Source organism: Aquarana catesbeiana, linkage group LG06, assembly GCF_042186555.1.
Source record: "Aquarana catesbeiana isolate 2022-GZ linkage group LG06, ASM4218655v1, whole genome shotgun sequence".
Taxonomy (NCBI): domain Eukaryota; kingdom Metazoa; phylum Chordata; class Amphibia; order Anura; family Ranidae; genus Aquarana; species Aquarana catesbeiana.
The window spans coordinates 59,486,675-59,510,615 of NC_133329.1; the positions used below are offsets into that span (position 1 = coordinate 59,486,675).

Consider the following 23,941-nt stretch of genomic DNA (forward strand, 5'->3'; position numbering starts at 1 on the left):
CATAATGAGCTAGTATGCGATTATACTCATTATACCATTGTCTTACAGGTTTTAGTTTTTTTTTTGGGGGGGGGGGGGGGTGTTTACAACCTCTTTAATGTCCACTGATATCACTGGTTCTTACAGAAGGATCTTGGGAAAGCTGAAGATACAAAATCTCCTTATACGTTGCTCTAGCACTGCATAGGAGTGCATGCTCACAGAATTTGGAAGTCTAACCTTTCCCAGGATCCCATGAGAGCACCCAGTCATGTCATCCTATAAGAAGCTGGGGTTTAAGTGAGTATTTCTTGTTTTTCTTCAACTTTTCCTAACTCTTCTGTCACTCATTCAGCTGAGAAAATTCCCAGAATTTCTAGATATGGAGGAACACATGACTCACTCTTTGCGACAGATTTGGTGCCTGGTGATTGGCCCATGCCAGTGATGCTCGTGGGAGTTTTTAGGTTGAATATATTTTTTATTACTATCAAAGATTTAAAAAATGGTATAAAAAAAAGAAAAGAAAAAAAAGAAATCCACATTGAAATTATGAGTACAACTTGACAATATCCACACAAACATGTTAGTCAATCCATATCAATATCCCAATACAAAATTCATTGATCAATATCATCTCTTCGGGTAGCCACCCAGGAAAAGGATCAAAGGTGTGGGCAACTTCCATACCGCCAGAACATTAACAAGAGTGGAAGATCAGTGTGGCGTCAAGTAACATTGAATAAACATTAAATAGTTATGCTCATCAGGAAAGTAAATAGAAAGGGGAGAACAGAGGAAAACGAAAAATGAAGAGAGGCAGAAGACAGGTAGAAGAATAGTAGACACGAGTCTTCCTCCTCAAGGTTGCAAAATGACTTAATAAATCGAAAAAGAGGAGAATTTTGCGGAGACACTGAAACCAATGACCCTTTTTAAAGGGTTTAGTCCACTCAAAAAAGATGTTCGCATTGCTGGGTGACCACTTGCAATCTTAGATGAAATCTTGGATACTTTGGGTGAGATCACCATAGCTCTTGGCTTTAAATCTGTCCACCTTGCAGTTTACAATTGCCTGCTTCATAATTTAAGCTATATTATTAATCCAAGAGAGACAATGGTTTCCCCTGGTCATAACGAGCGTGCACACCCAGGAACTCAAACTCAGATCTCACTACCCGAATCCCTGGAGATTTACGAATCAGTCATGTGGTTTACCTCTTCAGCGTCTACCAGAAACTGAAATATCAATGTGGGTGAACAGATGTTTTAAGGTTGGATTCCTAGAGGAATTGAATAGAAATATAGTTATTGTGAACTATGAAAAAAGGAAGACACCTATGGAAGAGATGAGAAAAGCTGCGCACCCCGGAATTAGATTAAAGAAAAATTATTTTCCCCGTGGGGCTTTAAAACAGCAATGTACATAATAAAAGGGATCATGATCTTTTACAGGCCAGGATGGATGCTACTGCTGCCAGGTTCTTTCTACACTAGAGCCCCCATTTTTGCACGATCGCCACCTAGCTTATTACATTGAACTTACTTACAAGTCCAATACTACCTCCAGCCTACATGATTTACACAATTGATAAGGTGTGGGCTCCTCCCCCTCACCCCCCCCCCCCCCGGGGGGCGCGCAAAGTGTGGCTCCTTGTAAGCCCCTTGAGGCTGGCTCTCCTGGGAGATTGAGGGTGGCCCCCTGAGCCCTCCGGTGTCTCCATTGGCGCTCAATACATATCCTGGATTATAGAACACCCATTCCACCATTGAGCGATCCAATTGTCCCCCTGAAGAGACCATATACAGGTCGAAACGCGTCAGGGCTTGCTATCTATGTAACATTATGTAACCTAACAATGTGCATTAATATGTGTTTGTTACTGCACTGGGGAATAAGATGTGTGTTATTGTACCAGATGATTTTCTATATACTGTACTTCAAACCATGATATTGGATAAAACATTTTATACATCCATTAAGAACTTCCTTTTATTATGTACATTGCTGTTTTAAAGCCCCACGGGGAAAATCATTTTTCTTTAAGTTATTGTGAACTTATTAGAACTCGCCAGGTCCCATAAGGTACCATACTTTAACTCTTCAGTGAGATGGGGTGGGGATCCCCATCTACTGAGATGTAAGTGGCCTAACAAAAAAGTGATATACATAAAAAGAAGGACACTGTTGTATGGCATCAAGGAAGTGAATGGATAAGTAGTTCTTTGGGCCAGCTCACCAAGAAAATCTGATTTGCTGGTGAAAAAGCTTTCCAGTGAACCCTGGCTCAGTTCAAGACTTGCTATTTCCAGTTTGAAAATGGATGGTTCTGATATGTAACGGGCAAAATAGATTTGAACCAGAAAGAGGAAGTCCTGGTGCCTTAACCTGAAAATTTAACCTGCAGAAAAATGATTTCCATCTTTGGTGCATCCATCTAGCTCGGTTTTCAAGGGGAGAACATCGGTCTTTCAACACCTTCGGTACATCATTGGCTGTGGATTTGAACACTTCAAAAATCAAATATCTGATTGGATACTGTTTGTATCCAAAACAATGCAGGTCTCTAGGTCAAGATTTTTGTTGTATAGCAAGAATCATTTTCTGTATCATCTCCAGACTCCAATGGCTCAGTTCAGATGAGTTCAGATGGTGGTGCGGAATTTCAGGTCGGTTCCTTTCATTCTCTCTTCATATTCCCTGTCGTACATTTTACTCTGGGATTCTGTAAAGTGATTCATCCAGTCTCCGACTTTGCCTAAATTAAAAATGCAAAGATAATAAAGTTAGCCAGCAAAAGATATGGAGATCATTGCAGAAAAATATAAATTGCAGTCACATTACCATCAACAGGGTCCCGCTAAGGAACCTTGTAGGCATCAGATCTCCAGTCCTACTCTTGTCAGCCTAGGGAGTAGGGCTAATGATTAATCAGATGGATAACACACCAGATTTGATTCTTTGACAGCTCTGTCCATATTTTTTGGCAATTCTGTTTTGTTTTTTTGCTTTTTTTTGTTGCATGCAAGTCCTAACTCTCTCCCAGACCCCAGTCTGGAACTCCATGATTGCTCATGACTTGTATCAGCTATCCAATGGTATTTACCAGTTCCTCATGCTAGTCATTACGCTACTATCTGACTTGTTTGCTACTGATCCCCAGGATCTGTGCAAACCTGACCTCTCTGTTTGACCCTTGATCTTTTTTCCCCTTTCATGTTCTGCGTTTGATATCTGAACTTGAGCATCAGACCTGTGTATCTTTACCTGTGTAGCCTGACCTGTGCTGTACATCTACATGAGAGTATACCTGCTACCTTGCCTTTCTGTGTGGTACCTGTGTTCATCTGTCTACCACTGGCCCTGTCAATGAAGCCTGGGCTGGAGATACAAGAGAGGCCGACCTAGTCATCTCAGTCTCCTACCAGGCGCGTAACAGGCCCTGATCCCTGTATATCGTGGTGGCACACTGCCTGCCCTGACCTATTTGTCTTCACAAGTCACAAGACTACTTCTCTGTCTGGAATTCTTTACCTTGCCAGTGGAACAGACCCAAGTGCCAATCCTGGGAACATCTTAGAACACAGGCCAAATCTCCATAAAGCGGTCCCTAAAGATCAGGACTACTTTATGACTTGGTGCGAGCCTCCTGCCTACAAAAAAAACAATCTACAATGCCCTGTGTGCTGAAATTCTCTGGCTCTGGAACCGATTTCTGTGTCTGGATTCCCCACTATGTCCTGTCATTTGGTTCCATCGCTCTTTCAAACCATAATTATTTTGCAGATACACTGATTACCCACCTTTCCTCATGAAGGGTGAGATGGTCTGGTCAAACACAATATTTGGAATGGTGGAATAATTTGCCATCGGGTTTTCCTTCATGGCTTCGAACGTTGTGTGGTGGAAGATCTTTTCTAACACTTCTTCTGAGAGGTTCTTCCCCAGAAACTTCATCACCTTACGTATCTCTTGTTTGGGGTCCTGTTCATAAATGTAAGAATCTTTAAAGGACAAACTATTATGAACATAACTAAGAGAGAAGAACTCCCCACAACCACCAAGTATATTGATTCCTCTATTTCTCGTAACCAAGAGGATCCATGTAAATGGAACAGTCCCACATTACTTGACATCAGGTTATTTTTACAAAACTGTATGTTTAAATAAAAAAATAAATAAATAAATAAAAAAGGACTTATCCCTTTAAATCTCTTTTCCCCAGCTTACCTCCTTCATATCTTCATAAAATATATAGAGTATGTCGTGCTTGTCTTTCACATTCCACCAGCCGATCACATGATCAAACCAGTTTCCCCAGGACACTATGAAAGAAAGGATTGTGAGCCAAAGTCAAAACTCTGCCACTTTTTCTGGGTACAGAGACCTCTAAGTGCACTTTATCTGCTGAAAAGAGCTTTCTGGCGTACAGTCAGTTGTTCACTGGTATATCCCATTGTTCCCATTTATGTCAAGTAAATATTTTAAGGCGTTATAAATAAATAATACATTTCCAGACCTTTCATTGACACAGTTCCCCTGCAACATATTTTGTCGCAGAAAAAAAAAACTTTTTTTTGCAATAATTAATGAAGAATGAACTGTGAATGAACTGAATGCAAGCTGACTAGACAACATCAATTCCAATGCAGTTTGTGGAAAATAAGAAAGCTTACTGTAAAAAAAAAAAGGTTTTGGGGGGGGCCTCACGTCTCAAACTGTTGGCGCTATATAAATCCTAAATAATAATAATAATAATAATAATAATAATAATCCTATGCAGGAATTAAAAAAAAAAAAAAGGAAGGAGCTTTGTGCGTCCACTTGTCTGCCAGGGCAATTTACATTTTTTTTTTGCACAGGTTAAAATATGCATTTAGAGTTTGTTGGGTGTTGGGATATGGAGACAGTTGGGATATGGGTTGAGAGCTGGAGTCAGTAAAGGACCAGAATGATCTACAGTGTATATCATTAAAAAGGTTTTTGGTGTGAAATAGAACACCCCATGGTAGACATTTAATGTATGATTATAATATAGTTTTTTTTTTGGACTCCTTTGTGAAATATGTTCGTGTTTGTAATTTGTTTAGTAAAAAATGTTTCTAATAAGGAAAAAAAAAAAACTAAATGATTAAAAAAAAAAAAAAAAATATCTGTGTTTCTTGCTAAACAAAACTACTTTATACAATCAAACAATTATATATTTTCTCAGAAGAGGGGTCCTGTAGAGTAAAATGGTGGAAGCTGCAATTTTTTATGTGGCAACTGTTTATTAAATGCATATTTTTTAGGAAAAGAAATACTAAAGTTATATTTGGTACACACAAGTATAATACAATACACATTTTTTGGTAGAATAATAATGATGCATTGAGTAAATAGATATCAAAAACGTCATGCCTTAAAATTGCGTGCGTTCAAAAAAAAAAAATGGCAAAAAATAAAATAAAAAATATGGTACCCAAAATAGTCCATAAGCTTTAAAAGCCTTTAGAGTTAAAGTGTTACTAAACCCAGGACTCTGCATTCACTATATCTGGTCTCCCACAGTACACAGAACATGGAAATTATATTATTTTAGTAAATATAAACTGCTAAATACCTTTTCTCTTCAGCAGTATATAGTCTTGTGATTTCTATCAGTGTCTGCTTAAAGCTTGTAGGTGGAGTTTTCATTCTACTGCGACTGTCCTATCAGCATGCAGGGCCCCTGACCCAGTCTATCTGGACAGTGCTGATTGGCCCTGTGCTGATCACATGCACGCCCAAGAAAAAAAAAAAAAATCTAGCAATACACACCAAACTGAGCATGTGCAGCCCATACCCTGGCTCTGTAGTATCAGGAAAATTTATTGGGGACAGTGGAAGAAAGGGAGGATCAGAGGTGACAGAAGACCACAGAGATGCTCCTCCAATGCAGGAATACTCTGCGGAACAAATGAGTCAGGAAACATGGAAAGTTGGAAACCATAGTTCGCCATAAACGGGGACAATAAGGAAGCAGAATTCAAGGCACTATTGTGAGCAAACTCCGCCCACGGTAAGAGGTCTGACCAGTTGTTATGATGGTCAGAAATATAGCAACGTGGGAATTGCTCCAAGGACTGACTGGCTCGTTCTGTGGCCCCATCAGACTGCGGGTGATACGCAGAGGAGAAAGCAAGCTGAATTCCCAACTGTGCACAAAAGGCTCGCCAGAACCAGGACACAAACTGACTACCCCTGTCCAAAACAATCACCTTGGGTAGCCCATGTAATCGAAAGATCTCCTGAGCAAAAATGGAAGCCAGTTCCTTAGAAGTGGGAAACTTCTTAAGTGGAATACAATGAGACATTTTCGAGAACCGGTCAACCACCATAAGGATAACTGTGTTGCCCTGAGAGTTGGGTAACTCCACAATAGACAGGTGGGTCTGGGGCCTCTCTCAATTGGGTATGGGTTGTAGGAGGCAAACTGGAAGGTGCCGTGGAGTCTTACTCTGAGCACACACGGAACAGGCAGCTACGAAGGCGGTTACATCAGCACGTAGGCTAGGCCACCAGAATTGTTGGCAAATGGCCCAAAAGAGTTGATTCTTCCCAGGGTGGCCAGCAGCCTTGGGAGAATGGCAAGTCTGGAGCATGGCAGTACGGAAACTCTCTGGGACAAAGCAGCGGTCACAAGGTTTCTCAGGAGGAGCATGGACCTGAGCAGCAAGAATTTTGTCACCCAAAGGAGAAGTGAGTGGTGCGAATCGTAGCCAGAATACGATCAGGAATAATCACAGGAACTGGAACCGACTCCATCTTGGAAGTGGAGGAAAATTGTCATGCCAAAGCATCAGCCCTTACATTCTTAGTATTGGGTAAGAATGAGACAATGTAACTGAAACTTGACAAGAAAAGAGCCCATTGCGCCCTTCTGGGAGAGAGGCGTTTAGGCGTTTTAGACAAAAATGTGAGATTCTTATGGTCAGTAAGAATGAGAACCTTGCACAGTGGTACCTTCGGGGAGATTACTCCATTCTTTCAGGGCTAAAATGATCGCTAACACTAACTCTTTGTCACCAATCTCGTAATTGCACTCCGCAGGTGACAATTTGTTGGAAAAGTAGCCACAAGGATGCATAGTGCTCTCAGAGGTAGGACGAGACTTCAAAAAGTGACCTGCCTGGCCACAATAAAGGCACAATCTCTCCCTCCTCCTAAAGGTTCTCTCATCCGCAGAGAGACGCGTGAAGCCCAAGTGCATTGGTTCACCTTCACTGACAGTCTCGGTATCAGGAGGTATGGGAGGTGAAGGAGGTGAGGGAGGCAAGGGTGGGACTGCAAAGCTTGGAGACAAATGTACAGGAGGCTTCCGCAAGCGCTCCTTAAAAGAGAGTCTTTCTCTGAGTCTGGAGTCAATGAGGATGGCAAATGTGATCAACCTCTCCAGCTCAGTGGTTATATCTCAGGCTGCTATCTCATCCTTGATGGTATCAGAGAGACCATGAGAAAAAGCAGCCACGAGGGCCTCATTGTTCCAAGCAACCTCTGCTGCCAGAGTACGGAATTCAATGGCGTAATCGGCAACAGTTCTTGTACTCTGATGGACATTAGGCACTTGGCAGCAGAAGTGGAGTGTGCGGGAACGTCAAATACCCTTTTAAAAGAAGCCACAAATTCTGGGTAACTCAAGACAACAGGCTTTTGCGTCTCCCATAGAGGGTTTGCCCAGGCCAAGGCTCTCTCAGAAAGCAAAGATATCGCAAAACCTACTTTGCTTCTGTCCCTGGGAAACACCTGGGGCAGCATCTCAAAGTATATCTCAACCTGGTTGAGAAACCCTCTGCATTGGACTGGATCGCCCCAAATCGCTGGGGAAGCAGAGCGGAACCAGCTTTCTCTCAAAAAGCAAAGATATCACGAAACCTACTTTGCTTCTGTCCATGGGAAATGCCTGGGGCAGCAGCTCAAAGTATATCTCAACCTGGTTGAGAAACCCTCTGCATTAGACTGGATCGCCCCTGAAATTGCTGGGGAAGCGGAGTAGAACCAGACATACCTCTTATAGAGGTAATACTCGAGGCAGTTGCCTGCACAGAGACTAGAGCAGCAGCAGGGATGGCCTGCAACATAGGTTGTACCGGAGCAGCCACAGTGGGAGATTCCAGGTGAGCCTTGCGACTCTGGAGCATTTGTAACGCCATGGCAAACTGATCCATGCGGTAATTCTGCTCATCCAATTTAGAAAAAATATTACCAACAAGTGGATTGACTGTATCTTCTGAATTTATGGCCTTCGTCTACTGTCAGAAACCATGAATCAGACCGACACAGAAGTACAGTTAGTCAAAACATAGCCAGAGTTCAGGAACCGGAACGGATAGTCAGACAAGCCAAGAATGTCAGGGAGCCAGAGATCAGCCTAGTGGAACAGCAAGCAGGATCTGGAGCAAGAAGGAATGTCAGCCAAGCAAGTCTTTAACAGGACCGCAGGAGATAGTCTCTGTGATGTTGACCAGGGCAAAGGCAGAGATCATCTGGACTGGACGGCTTAAGTAGGCAGGACTGACGAGCAGGATATCATCAACAGCTGAGTAACGGTGGAGAGATAGGAGCTGGCAATTAGCCGACAGCTGAGCGGCCAGCTCAGAGAAGGAAGGGCTGAGCCCAGCCCTAACACTTAGGTGCTACAATGAGTATAACAAGCATGCTTTACTGATCTTACTGTTGTGGGTTTAGTAACACTTTAACTATGAATTATGGCCCTAGAATGATTGCTCTCAGTTTGATGTTCACAGCGATACCTCAGATATGTGGGGCAATTGTAGTCTACATATATGTTTGCACCTCGTGCATTAAGAATGCATTAAAGCGGAGGTCCACCGACCATTCATTTTTTTTTTTTTTCAACCATGCAGACACTAACATAATAACAATGAACTATGTCCCCCCGATGTCCGGTTTTGAATAAAAAACAAAGTTTTAAAAATTGTGGACGGCCGGTTCCATCTTGCTTGTGGGCATGTGAAGCCCACAAGCATTTACTTCCTGGATGTGGTGAATGCTGAGCTACCAGCGGAGCGCCGTAAACTTCCAGGTTGCCATCACAACGGGCGTCGTCGTCGGAAGTTTCCTCCCCGTTTTGATGGCAAGATGGCAACAGATAGCTCCCAGGATTCAGTGCGCCGCCGGGGATAAAGAATATACATGCCTACTTCCGCGGGAGTCCGAAACAGGAAGTTCCACTATAAAGACCAATTACAAGGTAAACACACAGAATTTTTTTTTTTTTCATTTAGACATCTGTTCAGTGCCATGAAGGGATTAATATAAAGTTTACAATATGTGTGGACCTCCGCTTTAAGGTGAAAAACCATGAGAAAAACCATGAGACTTTACAACCCCTTTAAATATTTAGCCTCCGTTCACATTGGAGCGATTTGTCATGCGTTTTGACAGGTCAAATCTCATGACAAGTCGCATCCTATTGCTGGCAATGGCAGTGTTCGAATTGATGCGATGCCGACTTTGCGGTGCCGCATTGATTTGAAAAATTAGTACATGCACTACTTTTGGTGATTTCGGGTTTTTGACTTCAGTAGACATCTGTGAATGAAGCCGCACAAATGTCTTCAAGATGCGGCTTTAAAAGCATGCGATTTCAAAGCCACACTCAACGTGAATGGGAGCTTAGTATTATTTTGACATTTTATCAGCTATAGTTCCTGGCTAATGAGAGTTTGACTAAGCATTTGTTATATAGACCTAAGACTTCCACCATTGGTATTCTGGTAGCATCATCAACCTTTGGTTTACAAATCAATATTCTGTCTACACATACTTTCACCCCTTAGGTACTTTTCTACGAACTCATCCCAGGTCCCGGGATCAGGCTGGGACTTATTCATCTGGTCGAAGAAGTAGCACGACACTGCGTTGTCCTTTAAATTCCGAGCAAAGTAAATTGTCTGCAAAACAATAGAATAAGCTGTGAACTTTTTGCATGTGCGTGAAATTAATGTCAAAACTTTGGTATTAGGGGGATCTTTCTTGTGATCTACACTTGTTTTTGGGAATCAGTTTACATTTCGGAGTCAAAACTTTATTGGATAAACCAGTTTTTTTTGGAGACTGGTGGTATTCCGTCTTAGTCAGAATTTATCAAAAATAACACCAAATGGAAGAAGCGATGGTCACCAGTGTCCAAGACTAGAGGAAGCATGTTGATTGGAAAGACCTCATGATGGCCACTGCAGACAGTGGGCAGCCCATTGTATCATGGTGTGCACCCCAAAGCTCAAACACATACGCCTGTGTGTGTATGTATGCGGTGTCAGTAGAGCAGTGGATATGTCAGTAGGCCAGTGGTTGGTGTCAATAGGACAGAGGACAGTAGAGCAGAGTTTGGTGTCGGTAGAGCAGAGTTTGGTGTCGGTAGAGCAGAGTTTGGTGTCGGTAGAACAGAGTTTGGTGTCGGTAGAACAGAGTTTGGTGTCGGTAGAACAGAGTTTGGTGTCGGTAGAACAGAGTTTGGTGTCGGTAGAACAGAGTTTGGTGTCGGTAGAACAGAGTTTGGTGTCGGTAGAACAGAGTTTGGTGTCAGTAGAACAGAGTTTGGTGTCAGTAGTTTTTTATTTTAATTATTTTTTGCAATTTTTTATTTTCTGAGGGTTGGTGAGGAAGATTTGTGGTCAACCCATCACCTGCTCATGATTGACAGATAGATCGTGATCAACGGGTTGTCGGGCCTCGGATTAGGGCGTGCCCAGGCACACCCGGCACACCCTGTGTGCACGCCTATGACTGCATGTATGCAAACCTTGGAAGTCTGCAGAGATCCCACCGACAGTTCACAAAATATATGAGAAGCTGTCAGGAGATTTATCTCTCCAGCATCTAACAAAAGTTGAAATATCAGCCTTAAAGTGGTTGTGAACACTTACATATACCCAGTGAAGTGACTGGCCTCAGGTGATACAGAGAGATGAAACAAATCCTCCTACACAAGTTGTACCTGTTTATCTACAGCCATCTTTCCCCTGCATCCATTCAAAGTGCAGAATTTACACAGGATCTCTCAGCTCTGAATAGCAGGGGGTGGAGAGCTGCAGTTACATTAGTGGGGAGAGCTTTGAGAGCTGATTGGAGGGAAGGGACACTCCCCCTTCACACAGCACACAGGAAGAGAGCTGAGGCTGTCAATCACAGGCTGTGCCCTCCCCTGTCACCATTTTTCTCTTGGTGCCAGGAAAACTCATCAGAAGTGGCTCATGTTGATAGCAGAGGAACGGAGCAGAGGACAGAAATGACACTTAGTGCTCTGGATTGAAACAAGAACACACTTTAGAGGGATATGCCTGAGGTTTACAACAACTTTAAGGGCACTTACCATTTAGCATGTGTCACTCAGAAGTATCTATTCTCATAGGCTTCAGTGGTCAAAATGGAGAGCACAACACCCTGATCGATTAATGCTTCTTTAGGTAACTGGCAGTGATGATCATTTCTAATAGTATGGGTGTTTTTTTACAAAAATAATGGTGGTATGCAGCTGATCAGGTCTGAGCTTGCTGAAGGAAACAAATGTTTTTCCAAAGCTGGCTCCATAAACTAGAATTGTTTTCGAAAATGTTTGTTTTCTGGACATTTGTTAAATTTTCTAATCGTTATGGAGGTCATATTAATGATCAACTGCAGTGGCGAAAAAATTTGAAGGAGCAGAATAGAAAATTTTTGTCAAATAAATTTCCAAAAGCGTATGTAGTTATCATTTGGGAAAGCAACTGACATTTTGAAGTACGTCATTCATCGAATCTCTAGCATTATCGAATGATGAGGTTTTTTTGTATGACCATTCATTTGAAAATCTACCAGTGTACAGCCAGCTTTAGTAACCTAATAGACCATGCTATGTTTATGCTTCACACTTTTCTTTTAGATGTAACCATGTATCCCATTCTTATTTTTACCTTGCACTTTTGCTCCCAAAAAGATATTGGCACCAGCTTATATGGCAGATGGGTTTTGACCAGTCGTGGAGATGGAGTAACATTCAAAACATCTATGCCTAAAGTTAAGAGTGACATAGTTAACATCAAGGCCAGTGTTTCATGAACCGAGCTGTGTGAGCACTTAACCCAAGCTTACCGGAAGGAACGGGAGGAGGGGGGAACAGCTCCAGAAATGGAGAGCGTATTTCTGTGGGAGCACGCATGTTCTTCTCTAGCTCGCCATCATTCATTATGGAGTCCACAATCTCTTGTATCCATGTAGTGCCTAGAGAGACCTCAGAAAATAGCAATTTAAAAGTGAAAAAAGTAGACCTGAAGCCCAAGTTCGAAAAACATGTCCTTGGGCCCCACCAGTGGACAATTTGTGGATTTCCTCACAAGAGTACAGGAGAACCTTCTCGGTCTGCCCTAACCTTGGCCTACATCCTGCTCTTGGTTTGATCAGAAAAACTCTGTATCTCCCTCACTTTTTTCCAGCCATGTGTAAGAAGCATCATCATAAAACTCTGCTCTTAAACACCAAATTATTCTGTTCAGAAATGTATCTCCCTGTTTTTTTGTTAAGGAACTCTTTTTAAATTTATGGGCTAGGGAAATTAGTTGGGTCAAGAACCGGCATAGACCCAAGTCTCTCTTACCTGCCTTGGGATAAGTCGCTATGAGGATATCATCTGGTCTGGCTTGAAATTTTTCCACACGTTCCCATTGGTCCGCCAAAGGTTTCATCAGTGGTACTCCATGAACTAAAGATAGTGGAAGCCTGCAAATCGCACCTTCTGGTAATTTCTTGAGGGTGGCCTCGAAAGCCTCCTTAGTTGTCTATAAAGGGAACATGAACATCAGATAAATAAAGGGCTGGCAATTTTGTAACCTCCAATAGGTACAGATTGACTTTAAACAGATATTTTGGAAACAAGCTGTAGCACCCTCCTAGCGTATGATGATAGGTAAATCTAGTTTTTGGCTCCTTCTGTAATCAATTCTGTGCTAAAAGTCTCTGGATTACATGAATTAACCTTCAGTGACCAGGATCCAGTGTATGAGCATGAAACCCTCAGCGATCAGTCTCCAAAGTATATACAATAACCCCCTCAATGACCAGTCACCAATGCATGTGCGTTAATGCCCCCATGTCCAGGCTTCTCCATAGCATAGATTAAAAGCGGAACTCCACTTCCACTTACTCCAGAAAGTTCAACTGATTGTCCGATGCCCCCCTCCTCTGCGTGTATTTGTTTTTTTTGTTTTTTTTTATTGGCAGGTACCTGCTTCCACTTCTGCTCAGATCACCTAGGCGACCCGAGCAGAAATTCAGCTCCCAGGATGACAACATTTTTAAAATAAAATGCGGGGATATATATTTTTTTTATTAGCAAATAGTAAACTATTTTATAAGCATTTTTTTCGATATATGCAGTGTATGTGGTATGTGTTTATGTAATGATTGTATGATATATACTGTACGTTATTTCTGAAAATCATTTCATACCAGCACCAAAAAAAATTATTATACCAGCCCAACCGCATAACATCATTATTTTCTTGTTGATAAAAAGGAAAAAACATGCATTTTAAAAGCACATTTGAAGAGTGTATTATACTCATCAGTGCCCATCAGTGCAGCCTCACCCGTGCCCAGCAGGGCAGCCTGTTCAGTGCCCAGCAGCTCAGCCTCACCAGTGCCCAGCAATGCAGCCTCACCAGTGCCCAGCAATGCAGCCTCACCAGTGCCCAGCAGCTCAGCCTCACCAGTGCCCAGCAGCTCAAGCCTTACCAGTGCCCAGCAGCTCTAGCCTCATCAGTGCCCATCAATGCAGCCTGTTCTGTGCCCAGCAGCTCAGCCTGTTCAGTGCCCATCAATGCAGCCTGTTCAGTGCCCAGCAGCTCAGCCTGTTCAGTGCCCATCAATGCAGCCTGTTCAGTGCCCATCAATGCAGCCTGTTCAGTGCCCAGCAGCTCAGCCTGTTCAGTGCCCATCAATGCAGCCTGTTCTGTGACCAGCAGCTCAGCCTGTTCTGTGCCCATCAATGCAGCCTGTTCAGTTCCCAGCAGCTCAGCCTGTTCAGTGCCCATCAATGCAGCCTGTTCAGTGCCCATCAATGCAGCCTATTCAGTGCCCAGCAGCTCAGCCTGTTCAGTGTCCATCAATGCAGCCTGTTCTGTGCCCAGCAGCTCAGCCTGTTTAGTGCCCATCAATGCAGCCGGTTCAGTGCCCAGCAATGCAGCCCAACCAGTGCCAAGCAATGCAGCCCAACCAGTGCAGGAGATCAGTGAGAGAAGCCACCTGGATCATCACTGAGGCCGGCATCACCCGCTGTGACAGTTTTAATTTGAATCGACGAGCGCACGCATTACAGAAGTCCCGCCTCCTGGATCAGCTCCTACCTATGATAGACAGCACGTTGAACAAGCATGCTGTCTATCAAAACCAAGGAGCCAAACCAGGAGGCGGGTCTTGTGTGCCAGTGTTGTGCCGAAATAGTGTTTCCCCCAGAAAACCTGTTTCCCCTGGCTCTTGGCTGAGATCGGAACTCTTCCCCTCCAGCCTACTGCACTCCAGCTCCTCCTAATCTCCGCCCCTCCAGCCCTCTGCACTGCAGCTCCTCCCAATCTCCCTCAAAATGACATTCACCCTTCTACCGCCCCCGCCTCAGTGCATGCCCCCCAGTTTTCATGGGGGGGAAACTGTTTCTGTACAACAAACACAGGCAGTCTGCAATCCGGGGACAAATCCGGGGACAGGTGGGCTCTGGGGATAGTGTCCTCAATCCAGGGACTGGATTGACTGGTCACCTTACTGTCACTGCCCGCAACCTCCTGAGACACTTCACAGGTCCCAGTAGGCTGCGGGACCGTTCACAGAGTGCAGCGTGACTCTGGGGGAGTCAATTCACTAGCACAACCCCCTCCTTCCTTATTTGCCATAGCCCTCTCCTCTTTTGAGAGTGTCTAATTACTGGTCTGTGCTGATCCAGCTCCTCAGCCCCTCTCCTTACATCCTACATAACCTTTTATGTAGCTGCTGGAGGAGGAACAAAGGAGAACATGATAAAATATGTTATATGCACACATAAAATTTTATAGGAAGACTGTTGTTGAAATGAATTTACCACGAAAGTGGAGCTAACCTTTAAATTGTACTTGGAAGAAGAACAGGAACCTCCCCCCATCCCCCATCCCCCATCCCCCTCTTCTACAAGGCAACTAGACAAAGAGATTCAGATTACACGGTGTCGCCGACCTCTGTAGTAGGATTGCGTGACTCTGCAACACACACCCACATATACCCCATACACTCGCACGGCAACCCTATCGCACGCATCTTTCTACACAAGCAGAAACACTCTCACTTGTTTTTTCATTTTATTCAATGTTTTGTATTTTATTATTTATCTTGTCATTATTTGCTATTTGCTTTTTAAACACTTTTTTTTTTCCTTTATTACTTTTCATTATTGAGTTCTCATCCCTTAATTTTAAAAACGGACCTTCAGCGCCCTTTTATATATTTTTTTTTTTACATTGCTCTCCCCTGCCTCCGCCCCCCTCCCAATAACTGAATTGCGAACATTTTATTTATTTATTTTTTTATTACTTTTCATTATTGAGTACTCATCCCTTAATTTTTTTTTTTTAGCATTACTTTTGCCTGCCTTCTCCCCCCCCCAATAATAGAATTGCAAACATTTTATTTATTTTTTTATTACTTTTCATTTTTGAGTTCTCATCCCTTAATTTTAAAAACGGACCTTCAGCGCCCTTTTTATATTTTTTGTTTACATTGCTCTCCCCTGCTTCCTCCCCCCTCCCAATAATAGAATTGCGAACATTTTATTAATGTATTTTTTAATTACTTTTCATTATTGCGTTCTCACCCCTTAATTTCTTCTTTTTTTTTTTAGCATTGCTTTTGCCTGCCTCCCCCCCCCTCCCAATAATAGAATTGCGAACATTTGATTTATTATTTTATTACTTTTCATTATTGAGTTCTCATCCCTTAACTTTTAAACCTTCAGCCCCCTTTTTTTTAGAATTGCGAACATTTGATTTATTTATTTATTTTTTTAGGCCTCATGCAAACTTGAGCCCAAATATGTCTGCCTTTTTTCTGCTTCACATTGACTGCGGCTTTGAAATTGTCCAACTTCATCTGAAATCGCACGATTTCAAAGACGCATTTAAGTGCGACCTTGAAGACAGCTGTGCGGCTTCATGCACAGATGTCTATTCAAGTCGCACCCGAAATCAGCGAAATTCGTGCATGTACTGCTTTTTTTCAAATCAGTGCGGCACCGCAAAGTTGACGTTGCACCGATTTGAACGGTGCCATTGCCGGCAATAGGATGCGTCTTGCCATTTTCCCATCGCACACGTTCCCGGAATAAGCTCTTATGCCCCGTACACACGGTCGGACATTGATCGGACATTCCGACAACAAAATCCATGGATTTTTTCCGACGGATGTTGGCTCAAACTTGTCTTGCATACACACGGTCACACAAAGTTGGCGGAAAATCCGATCGTTCTGAACGCGGTGACGTAAAACACGTACGTCGGGACTATAAACGGCCAATAGCTTTCATCTCTTTATTTATTCTGAGCATGCGTGGCACTTTGTGCGTCGGATTTGTGTACACACGATCGGAAATTCCGACAACGGATTTTGTTGTCGGAAAATTTTATATCCTGCTCTCAAACTTTGTGTGTCAGAAAATCCAATGGAAAATGTGTGATGGAGCCCACACAGGGTCGGAATTTCCGACAACAAGGTCCTATCACACATTTTCCGTCGGAAAATCTGACTACGTGTACGGGGCATTAGAGTACAGTAAGCTGTAGCGGCAGCCAGCTGGATACTGGAACCTATACGATAAGTAGATATCCGCCAGCACACCAATGATCATCAATTTTGTCCAAACAGTTTTTTATTTAACTAATTTCTGCCCGCCCACCGTCAAATGACGGCGGGGCAGTGCGGCTTTCGTTCTGGGACGCGATCCCGGCCCCGCCATGTTGCTAGGACACGGCGCAACCCCAATCTCTGTAATGAGCCTTGTCCGCTGCTCTTTAACCATATGATCGGCTGTGTCCAATCACAGCCAGTCACATGTAAACACGGAGATGCCGGTAATCAGCGCTCCTCGCCTTACACTGACAGAGCATCTCCTCACAGGGGACAGCTAGGTATGTAATCAGAGCACTGAGCACTGATCAGGCTGGGGACACGCCCCCAGCCTGGGGTATATGGCGGCGGCCTCTGGCTGGTCCGCTCCATAAACCGCCTCAGCTTGTGTAGGGATGACTGCCTTGCGCACCACATGCACTTCACAGGTAAATCCCCTCCACCTTTCTATCACTATCCATGCCTCCCTACTTTCAATACCACTTACAGTATGTCACACGCATATATCTTCCTCATGGTTTACCTTGTACATCATATCCCCTCCCTATTTCACTGTTTCCCCTACCACCTACCCTACTCCGACTACCTTGCCTAGTCATGGGTGGCTTCCCCATTTCACCTTCACCTTCACTCACACTCCTTCCTTTCCCTCCACAGCATTCCACATGCGTTTTGCCAGGCTCTCCCCTTCTCGCTGGGCAACGGTTACGTGGGGTGTCCCGGCCCGGTTAGCGGCCTCTGTCTTTTGTTTTTTTTTGGGGACTGGTCCTTGCCTCAACCCCGGGGGAGACTTTGCAGACCCAGACCACCTGATAGTCCCATTTCAATGGTTATCCATCAATTTGTGAGTACTCTCTTAGTTTTTGTTTTTTCGGTACATATGTGTCAATCATTAGACTAATGGCTGCTCCATTACTTTATTTAATTTTAGTTATTACGCATCTGAACTCCTGATGATTGGTTATAAGCCAAGAAACGCGTTCAGTTAACAACTTATGGATGCCTACATTCTAACAACTATCTGTACTGTAACTGTATTTTTTGTACTTATTATGTCTATTGATTGATTTTACATTAATTCCTCCATGTTGAATGATGAATTAAAATTATACTGATGTAAATCCTTTGTGATTACGCCCATTGTTTTTTATATTATTATTAACTTCCAGTTTTTATATTTGCATTGGATACAGGCCAACCCTATATGAGCCTGACCAATTAATTGTTATTTATGCGCTGACATGTCTCACGTAAAGTCCCGCTTTTTGTTCTCTTTCTCTGTTTTTATACCAGGGCAGTTTTTTCCACTGGGTTGCCCGGGGGCCCCACTTGCCTGGAGGGCCCCATCCAGGGCCGATCCTCAGCGCTGCAATCTGCTGCTTAAGTTGACTGTCTGCACTGGTTGCTCACTTGCTAGAATTGCCGGCCGCCCGGCGTCTACCTAGCAACCAGTGATGTCAGTCAGAGGCCGCTCCAGCATTCATAGTGCGCCACGGCCGCCCCTAGCGGCTAGTCAACAAGCTCCACCCACCTCTGCCATGTTCTTCAGACAGCGTGGAGAGGGAGCAGAGTGGAAAGACGGCCCTGATTGATAGCTGGTGCTGCCTTGCTGCCTTGAGTGACACACTGTACGGACCCAGGCCGGCAGCCTCAAGTAAGTCTAACACTGTCTACTTAAGTAAGTTCAAGTTGTGCATCAAACACAGCCACTGTCTGTGCCCCTCAAACGCTGCCACTGTGCCCCTCAAACGCTGCCACTGTGCCCCTCAAACGCTGCCACTGTGCCCCTCAAACGCTGCCACTGTGCCCCTCCAACGCAGCCACTGTGCCCCTCAAACGCTGCCACTGTGCCCCTCAAACGCAGCCACTGTGCCCATCAAACGTTATATTGTCCAAACGTTGTGTTAATGTTTAAACACTGATTTTGTTGGAAGCATCAATAAATATAGCCTTATTGATAATTTGCATTTTTATTCTCGTGCATGATTGTGTAGACAGGGCCCCAGTGCACTGTATTGCCCGGGGGCCTATAATGCTCTTAAGATGGTCCTGCTTTATACAGGGACAATTTTTAACATTTAAAAATTTTATTGGACAGTAAGGGTGGAGTTCCTCTATTTCTTCAAGGTTATGAAGTACTAAAAATCCTAATTAACACCCGTACATCCCCAGAGCAATTTTGTAAACTTTGGACCTATTGGCTTGGTGATAAATTTCCTTTGTCAAAAGTTATTATAGACAAAAAGGAGGTAAAAATTGCAAAAATGAACATCCTAATATGATGTTAGGCTGGCTATACACCAGTAGATGTTCAACAAATGTTCCTACATATACTGTATTTTTCCCTCCATAAGACGCTCGTTTTTCCTCCCAAAAAATGGGGAAAATGTCTCTGCGTCTTATGGAGCGAATACTGACCATGCCCCCCCACCTCCCCAAGTTACAATACGGGCCAGTGGCGGCGCGGCCGTCTCCTGCGAGCGCCTGGTGATTTCCCACTGGACCTGTCACTCAGCCACAGACAGAAGACAGAGCAGCCCGAGTGGCCGAATGGAGTACGGCCGCGGCGGCCGCTCGGGCTGCTCTGTCTTCTGTCTGAGTGACAGGCGGATGGATACAGGAATGTCAGTCTGTGCAAGGTGAAGGTGGTACAGGTAACAGGTAAGGCTACATTTCATGGCACTGATCAGGCTGCATTTTATTGGGCACAGGTCAGGCTGCATTTTATAGGCACAGGTCTGGCTGCATTTTATGGGCACAGGTCTGGCTGCATTTTATGGGCACAGGTCTGGCTGCATTTTATGGGCACAGGTCTGGCTGCATTTCATGGGCACAGGTCTGGCTGCATTTTATTGGGCACAGGTCTGGCTGCATTTTATTGGGCACAGGTCTGGCTGCATTTTATTGGGCACAGGTCAGGCTGCATTTCATGGGCACAGGTCTGGCTGAATCTCATGGGCACAGGTCTGGCTGAATTTCATGGGCACAGGTCTGGCAAATTTCATGGGCACAGGTCTGGCTGAATTTCATGGGAACAGGTCTGGCTGCATTTTATAGGGCACAGGTAAGGCGGCATTTTATGCGCACTGATCAGGCTGCATTTTATTGGACACAGGTCAGACTGCATTTCATGGGCACTGATAAGGCTGCATTTTATTGGGCACAGGTAAGGCTGCATTTCATGGGCACTGATCAGGCTGCATTTTATTGGGCACAGGTAAGGCTGCATTTTATTGGGCAAAGGTCTGGCTGCATTTTATTGGGCACAGGTCAGACGGCATTTCATGGGCACTGATCAGACTGCTTTTTATTTGGCACAGGTCGGGGTGCATTTTATGGGCACTGATCAGGCTGCATTTTATAGGGCACAGGTCTGGCTGCATTTCATGGGCACAGGTCAGCTGCATTTTATGGGCACTGATCAGGCTGCATTTTATTGGGCACAGGTCTGGCTGCATTTTATTGGACACTGATCAAGCTGCATTTCATGGGCACTGGTAAATATTTTAGTACACCATTTGGTTCAGAATATTTTTTTTTCTTGTTTTCCTCCTCGAAAACCTAGGTGCATCTTATGGTCAGGTGCGTCTTATGGAGCGAAAAGTACGGTATTTCGTACAAAAATTCTTTGTACATTCAAAGGTTGGACAAATATCATTCAAAAAGTACTTCAAGACTTAGTTTGCTTTTAACATTAGGTTTTGAAATTAATGTCATTTCCCGAGCCAAAATCACTTTCACTGTTAGGAATTTGTTTGAGAAAAATTTTCCATTCTGCTCCTTCAAATTTTCTCGGCACTATTGTAGAAAATTAACATTGATTTGACTTTACTAATGCCGCGAACAAAACGCTGGACTTCCCGACAGAAAAAGTCCGATGGGAGCTCTTGGTCAGACATTCCGACCGTGTGTATGCCCCATCGGACTTTTTCTGTCGGCATTTCTGAAAGGACTCAAATATAGAACATGTTCTAAATCTTTCCGTCGGAAATGCCGACGGAGTTTAGCCCGCTGGCAAGTCCGCTCGTGTGTACGCGGCATAACACTTTTCTAAAATGAACAAACTTTCTTACAACTAAAAATGTTATGTGACCAGCTTTGGTCTTTCTCCATCCTCCCCGGAGTCTCTCTGCAGCAGTTCTGCTGGTAGAAGTTTCTATAGCTGGCCATACATGGAGCAAATTATGGTCAGTTCCTGATAAACTGGCTGGAATCCGCTCAGTGGGTGACTTCTGTCCGACATCCTTCAATGGAAAAATCAGTGGAGCCGGGCGTAACATAGTTATCTGAACAGCATCCAATCAGATGCAGGCACTGTTCAGGTATTGGACAGCTGGCGGGAGATTTGTCCATCCGTACTGTATAGCGTGGATGGAGGGATCTGTATTTCTAACTCTATGTGTGTATGGGCAGCTTTAGTCCTCAGTCTTCCTGATGAGCGGAGAATTGTATCATCACTTCCAGGATCTCCAGTTTTGCTGGGGTGGAAAGTTTGGGATCTCTCCCTGTGGCTCGGTGACTTCACACCCATTATAGGGATTCCCTGTCCTGCTCCCTACTCTCACATTCCCTCCTCCATACACTTTACAAAGTCCCCCCCTCCCTGATCTCCTGGCCCCCTACCATGTGTTCCCTCATCCCGGCTCCCCCTCACCTGATGATCCTGCTCCATTCTTCAGCCTGCAGTCTGTCCTCCTCTTCTCTTCTCCTTCCTATTTGTTTCTTCTTCCAGACTGCACTGCAACGCCCCAACCGCAATCCTCCCATCATTATTGTGTGTGTGTGTGCATTAACCCCTCAATGGCCAGACTTCAGTGTGTGTGCATTAACCCCTCAATGCCAATGTACAGACTTCAGTATAAGTGTATTAATGCCTCAATGGCCAGATGCCATTGTATGTGCATTAACTCTTCAGTGACCAGACTCAAGTGTATGTGCACAAACCACACAATGTCCAGAATCCATTGCATGTGCATGAACCCTTCAATAGCCAGGCTCAAGTATGAATGCATTAACCTCTCAATGGCCAGACTCCAGTTTTTGTTTATTAACCCTTCAGTGGCCAGACTCCAGTGTATGTGCATTAACCCTTCAGTGGCCAGACTCCAGGTTTTGTTTATTAACCCTTCAGTGGCCAAGTTCCAGTGTATGTGCATTAACCCTTCAGTGACCACCAGACTCCAGTGTATGTGCATTAACCTTTCAGTGGCCAGACTACAGTTTATGTTCATTAACCTTATAGTGGCCAGACTCCAGTGTATGTTCATTAACCCCTTAATGGCCAGACTCCATTGTATGTGTGTTAACCCCTCAGTGCCCAGACGCCAGTGTATGCACATTAACTCCACAATGACCAGACTCCAGTACATGGGCGTAGCATAAGGGGTTGCAGGGGTCACAATCACAACCCCGCCCCTAGCTCCAGGGGGCCCCTGCTGCCTCCCTGTCATATTATCCACAAAATCCAGCTCCGATCTGCCCTAGGGCCCCACAGCCATGCTCCAGTACTGGGCATCTACTTTGCCTTCCACAGTCCACACCCCTCTGTTCCCATTGGCTGGGGAGAAGCTGTGAGCCATTTCCTGAATGGAGAGGAGAACAGGGTGAGAACAGCCCAGGATGGGGAAGTGTCTGTGCTGTGTGCTGGCAACATGGAATGGTAACCGAGCTCAGCGAGGCAAGAGGAGGAGAGTGACGTCCTGTAGCCATGATGGGACCAATGTCACTGGTGAGGTATGACACTGCTCAGTGTCTTCTAGTCACCAGCTGGGATTCTCTGTACCCCCCATTCAGAGATGTCCACTTACCCCACTTCCCTGACAACTGGGGAAAAGACACAAACCTCCGGGAGGTGACTTTCCCCCAACACCTGCCAACACTGACAGAGAAACCTTCAGAAATTGCTAAAACAAATCCCTTAACACTTCCTCGGGGGGCCCCTGAAGGGCTGCAGGCTCCAGATTTTGTTTCACATGGCTTTGCCCTCCCAGATCTAAGTTGCCCCCTGACCACCCCCTCCACCCTGCATGCTATGCCCGGCTGCTGAGCTCCTTTCCCATTACAGCACTCTATACTGTTCCTCCTCCGCAGGGCTGAAATCGCATTCCTTTACAACACAGCCAGTTAGCCATGATCTGCACAGGGTGTATCTGCCTACTGCAACTACACTGCCGTTCTGACCAGAGAATTTCACAGGTCAGAAGGGCAACATAAAAGCCAGATACACCCTGTGAAGACTGACAGATTGTGTGTAAAGGAATGTGATTTCAGCCCTGTGAAATGTGGGGGGGGGGAGCTGTATATAGTGCTGGGATGGGAAAGGAGCTCTGCCAAGTGACCTGCCAGGGGTCCCTGTCTTCCGATTCTCCAGCAGTGATCCCTGTCCTCTGATTCTCCAGCGGTGATTCCTGTCCTCTGATTCTCCAGCGGTGATTCCTGTCCTCTGATTCTCCAGCGGTGATTCCTGTCCTCTGATACTCCAGCAGTGATTCCTGTCCTCTGATTCTCCAGCGGTGATCCCTGTCCTCTGATTCTCCAGGGGTGATCCCTGTCCTCTGATTCTCCAGCAGTAATTCCTGTCCTCTAATGTAAAGAGGAACTCAAAACTCTTAAGCCACTTTGAGTATCTTGGTGTGCTGTGGATGTATCTGCACGCATGTTGGAAGTAGTGGGGGGGGGCCCAGGTCAACTTTTGCATCGGGGCCCACAAGCTTCAAGCTACGCCTCTGCTCCAGTATAAGTGCATTAACCCCTCAATACACGAAAAAAGACAGTTACTTCCAGCGCTAAGGGGTCTTCTTATCAGAAACCATGAATCAGACCGAGACAGAAGTACAGTTAATCACACTTGTTTAATAATAATAAAAAGGTAAACAGAGTAAGCGTAGTCAATACATAGCCAGAGTTCAGTAACCAGATCGGGTAGTCAGCCAATTTCAATGTCAGAGAGCCAGAGATCAACGTAGTAGTACAGCAAGCAGCATCAGGAGCCAGAAGGGACATCAGCGGAGCAAGTCTTCAACAGGAACGCAGGAGAAAGTCTCTGAGATGTGACCAAAGGAGAAGGCAGAGATGAAGTGA

At 44.6% G+C, this 23,941-nt stretch overlaps 1 protein-coding gene across 1 annotated transcript; it reads right to left on the reverse strand.

Annotated features, from left to right (window-relative positions):
* Nucleotides 1–439: 439 nt before the first annotated feature.
* LOC141148500 (sulfotransferase 1C1-like) lies at nt 440–21,610 on the reverse strand. Its single transcript, XM_073636021.1, has 8 exons — nt 21,516–21,610; nt 12,597–12,777; nt 12,095–12,223; nt 11,917–12,014; nt 9,789–9,915; nt 4,211–4,305; nt 3,784–3,964; nt 440–2,738 (listed from the first exon to the last, which is right to left on the reverse strand). Exons 1-8 carry the CDS (start codon nt 21,531–21,533, stop codon nt 2,626–2,628), a joined length of 942 nt encoding a protein of 313 aa, XP_073492122.1. The 5' UTR covers nt 21,534–21,610; the 3' UTR covers nt 440–2,625.
* Nucleotides 21,611–23,941: the final 2,331 nt, after the last annotated feature.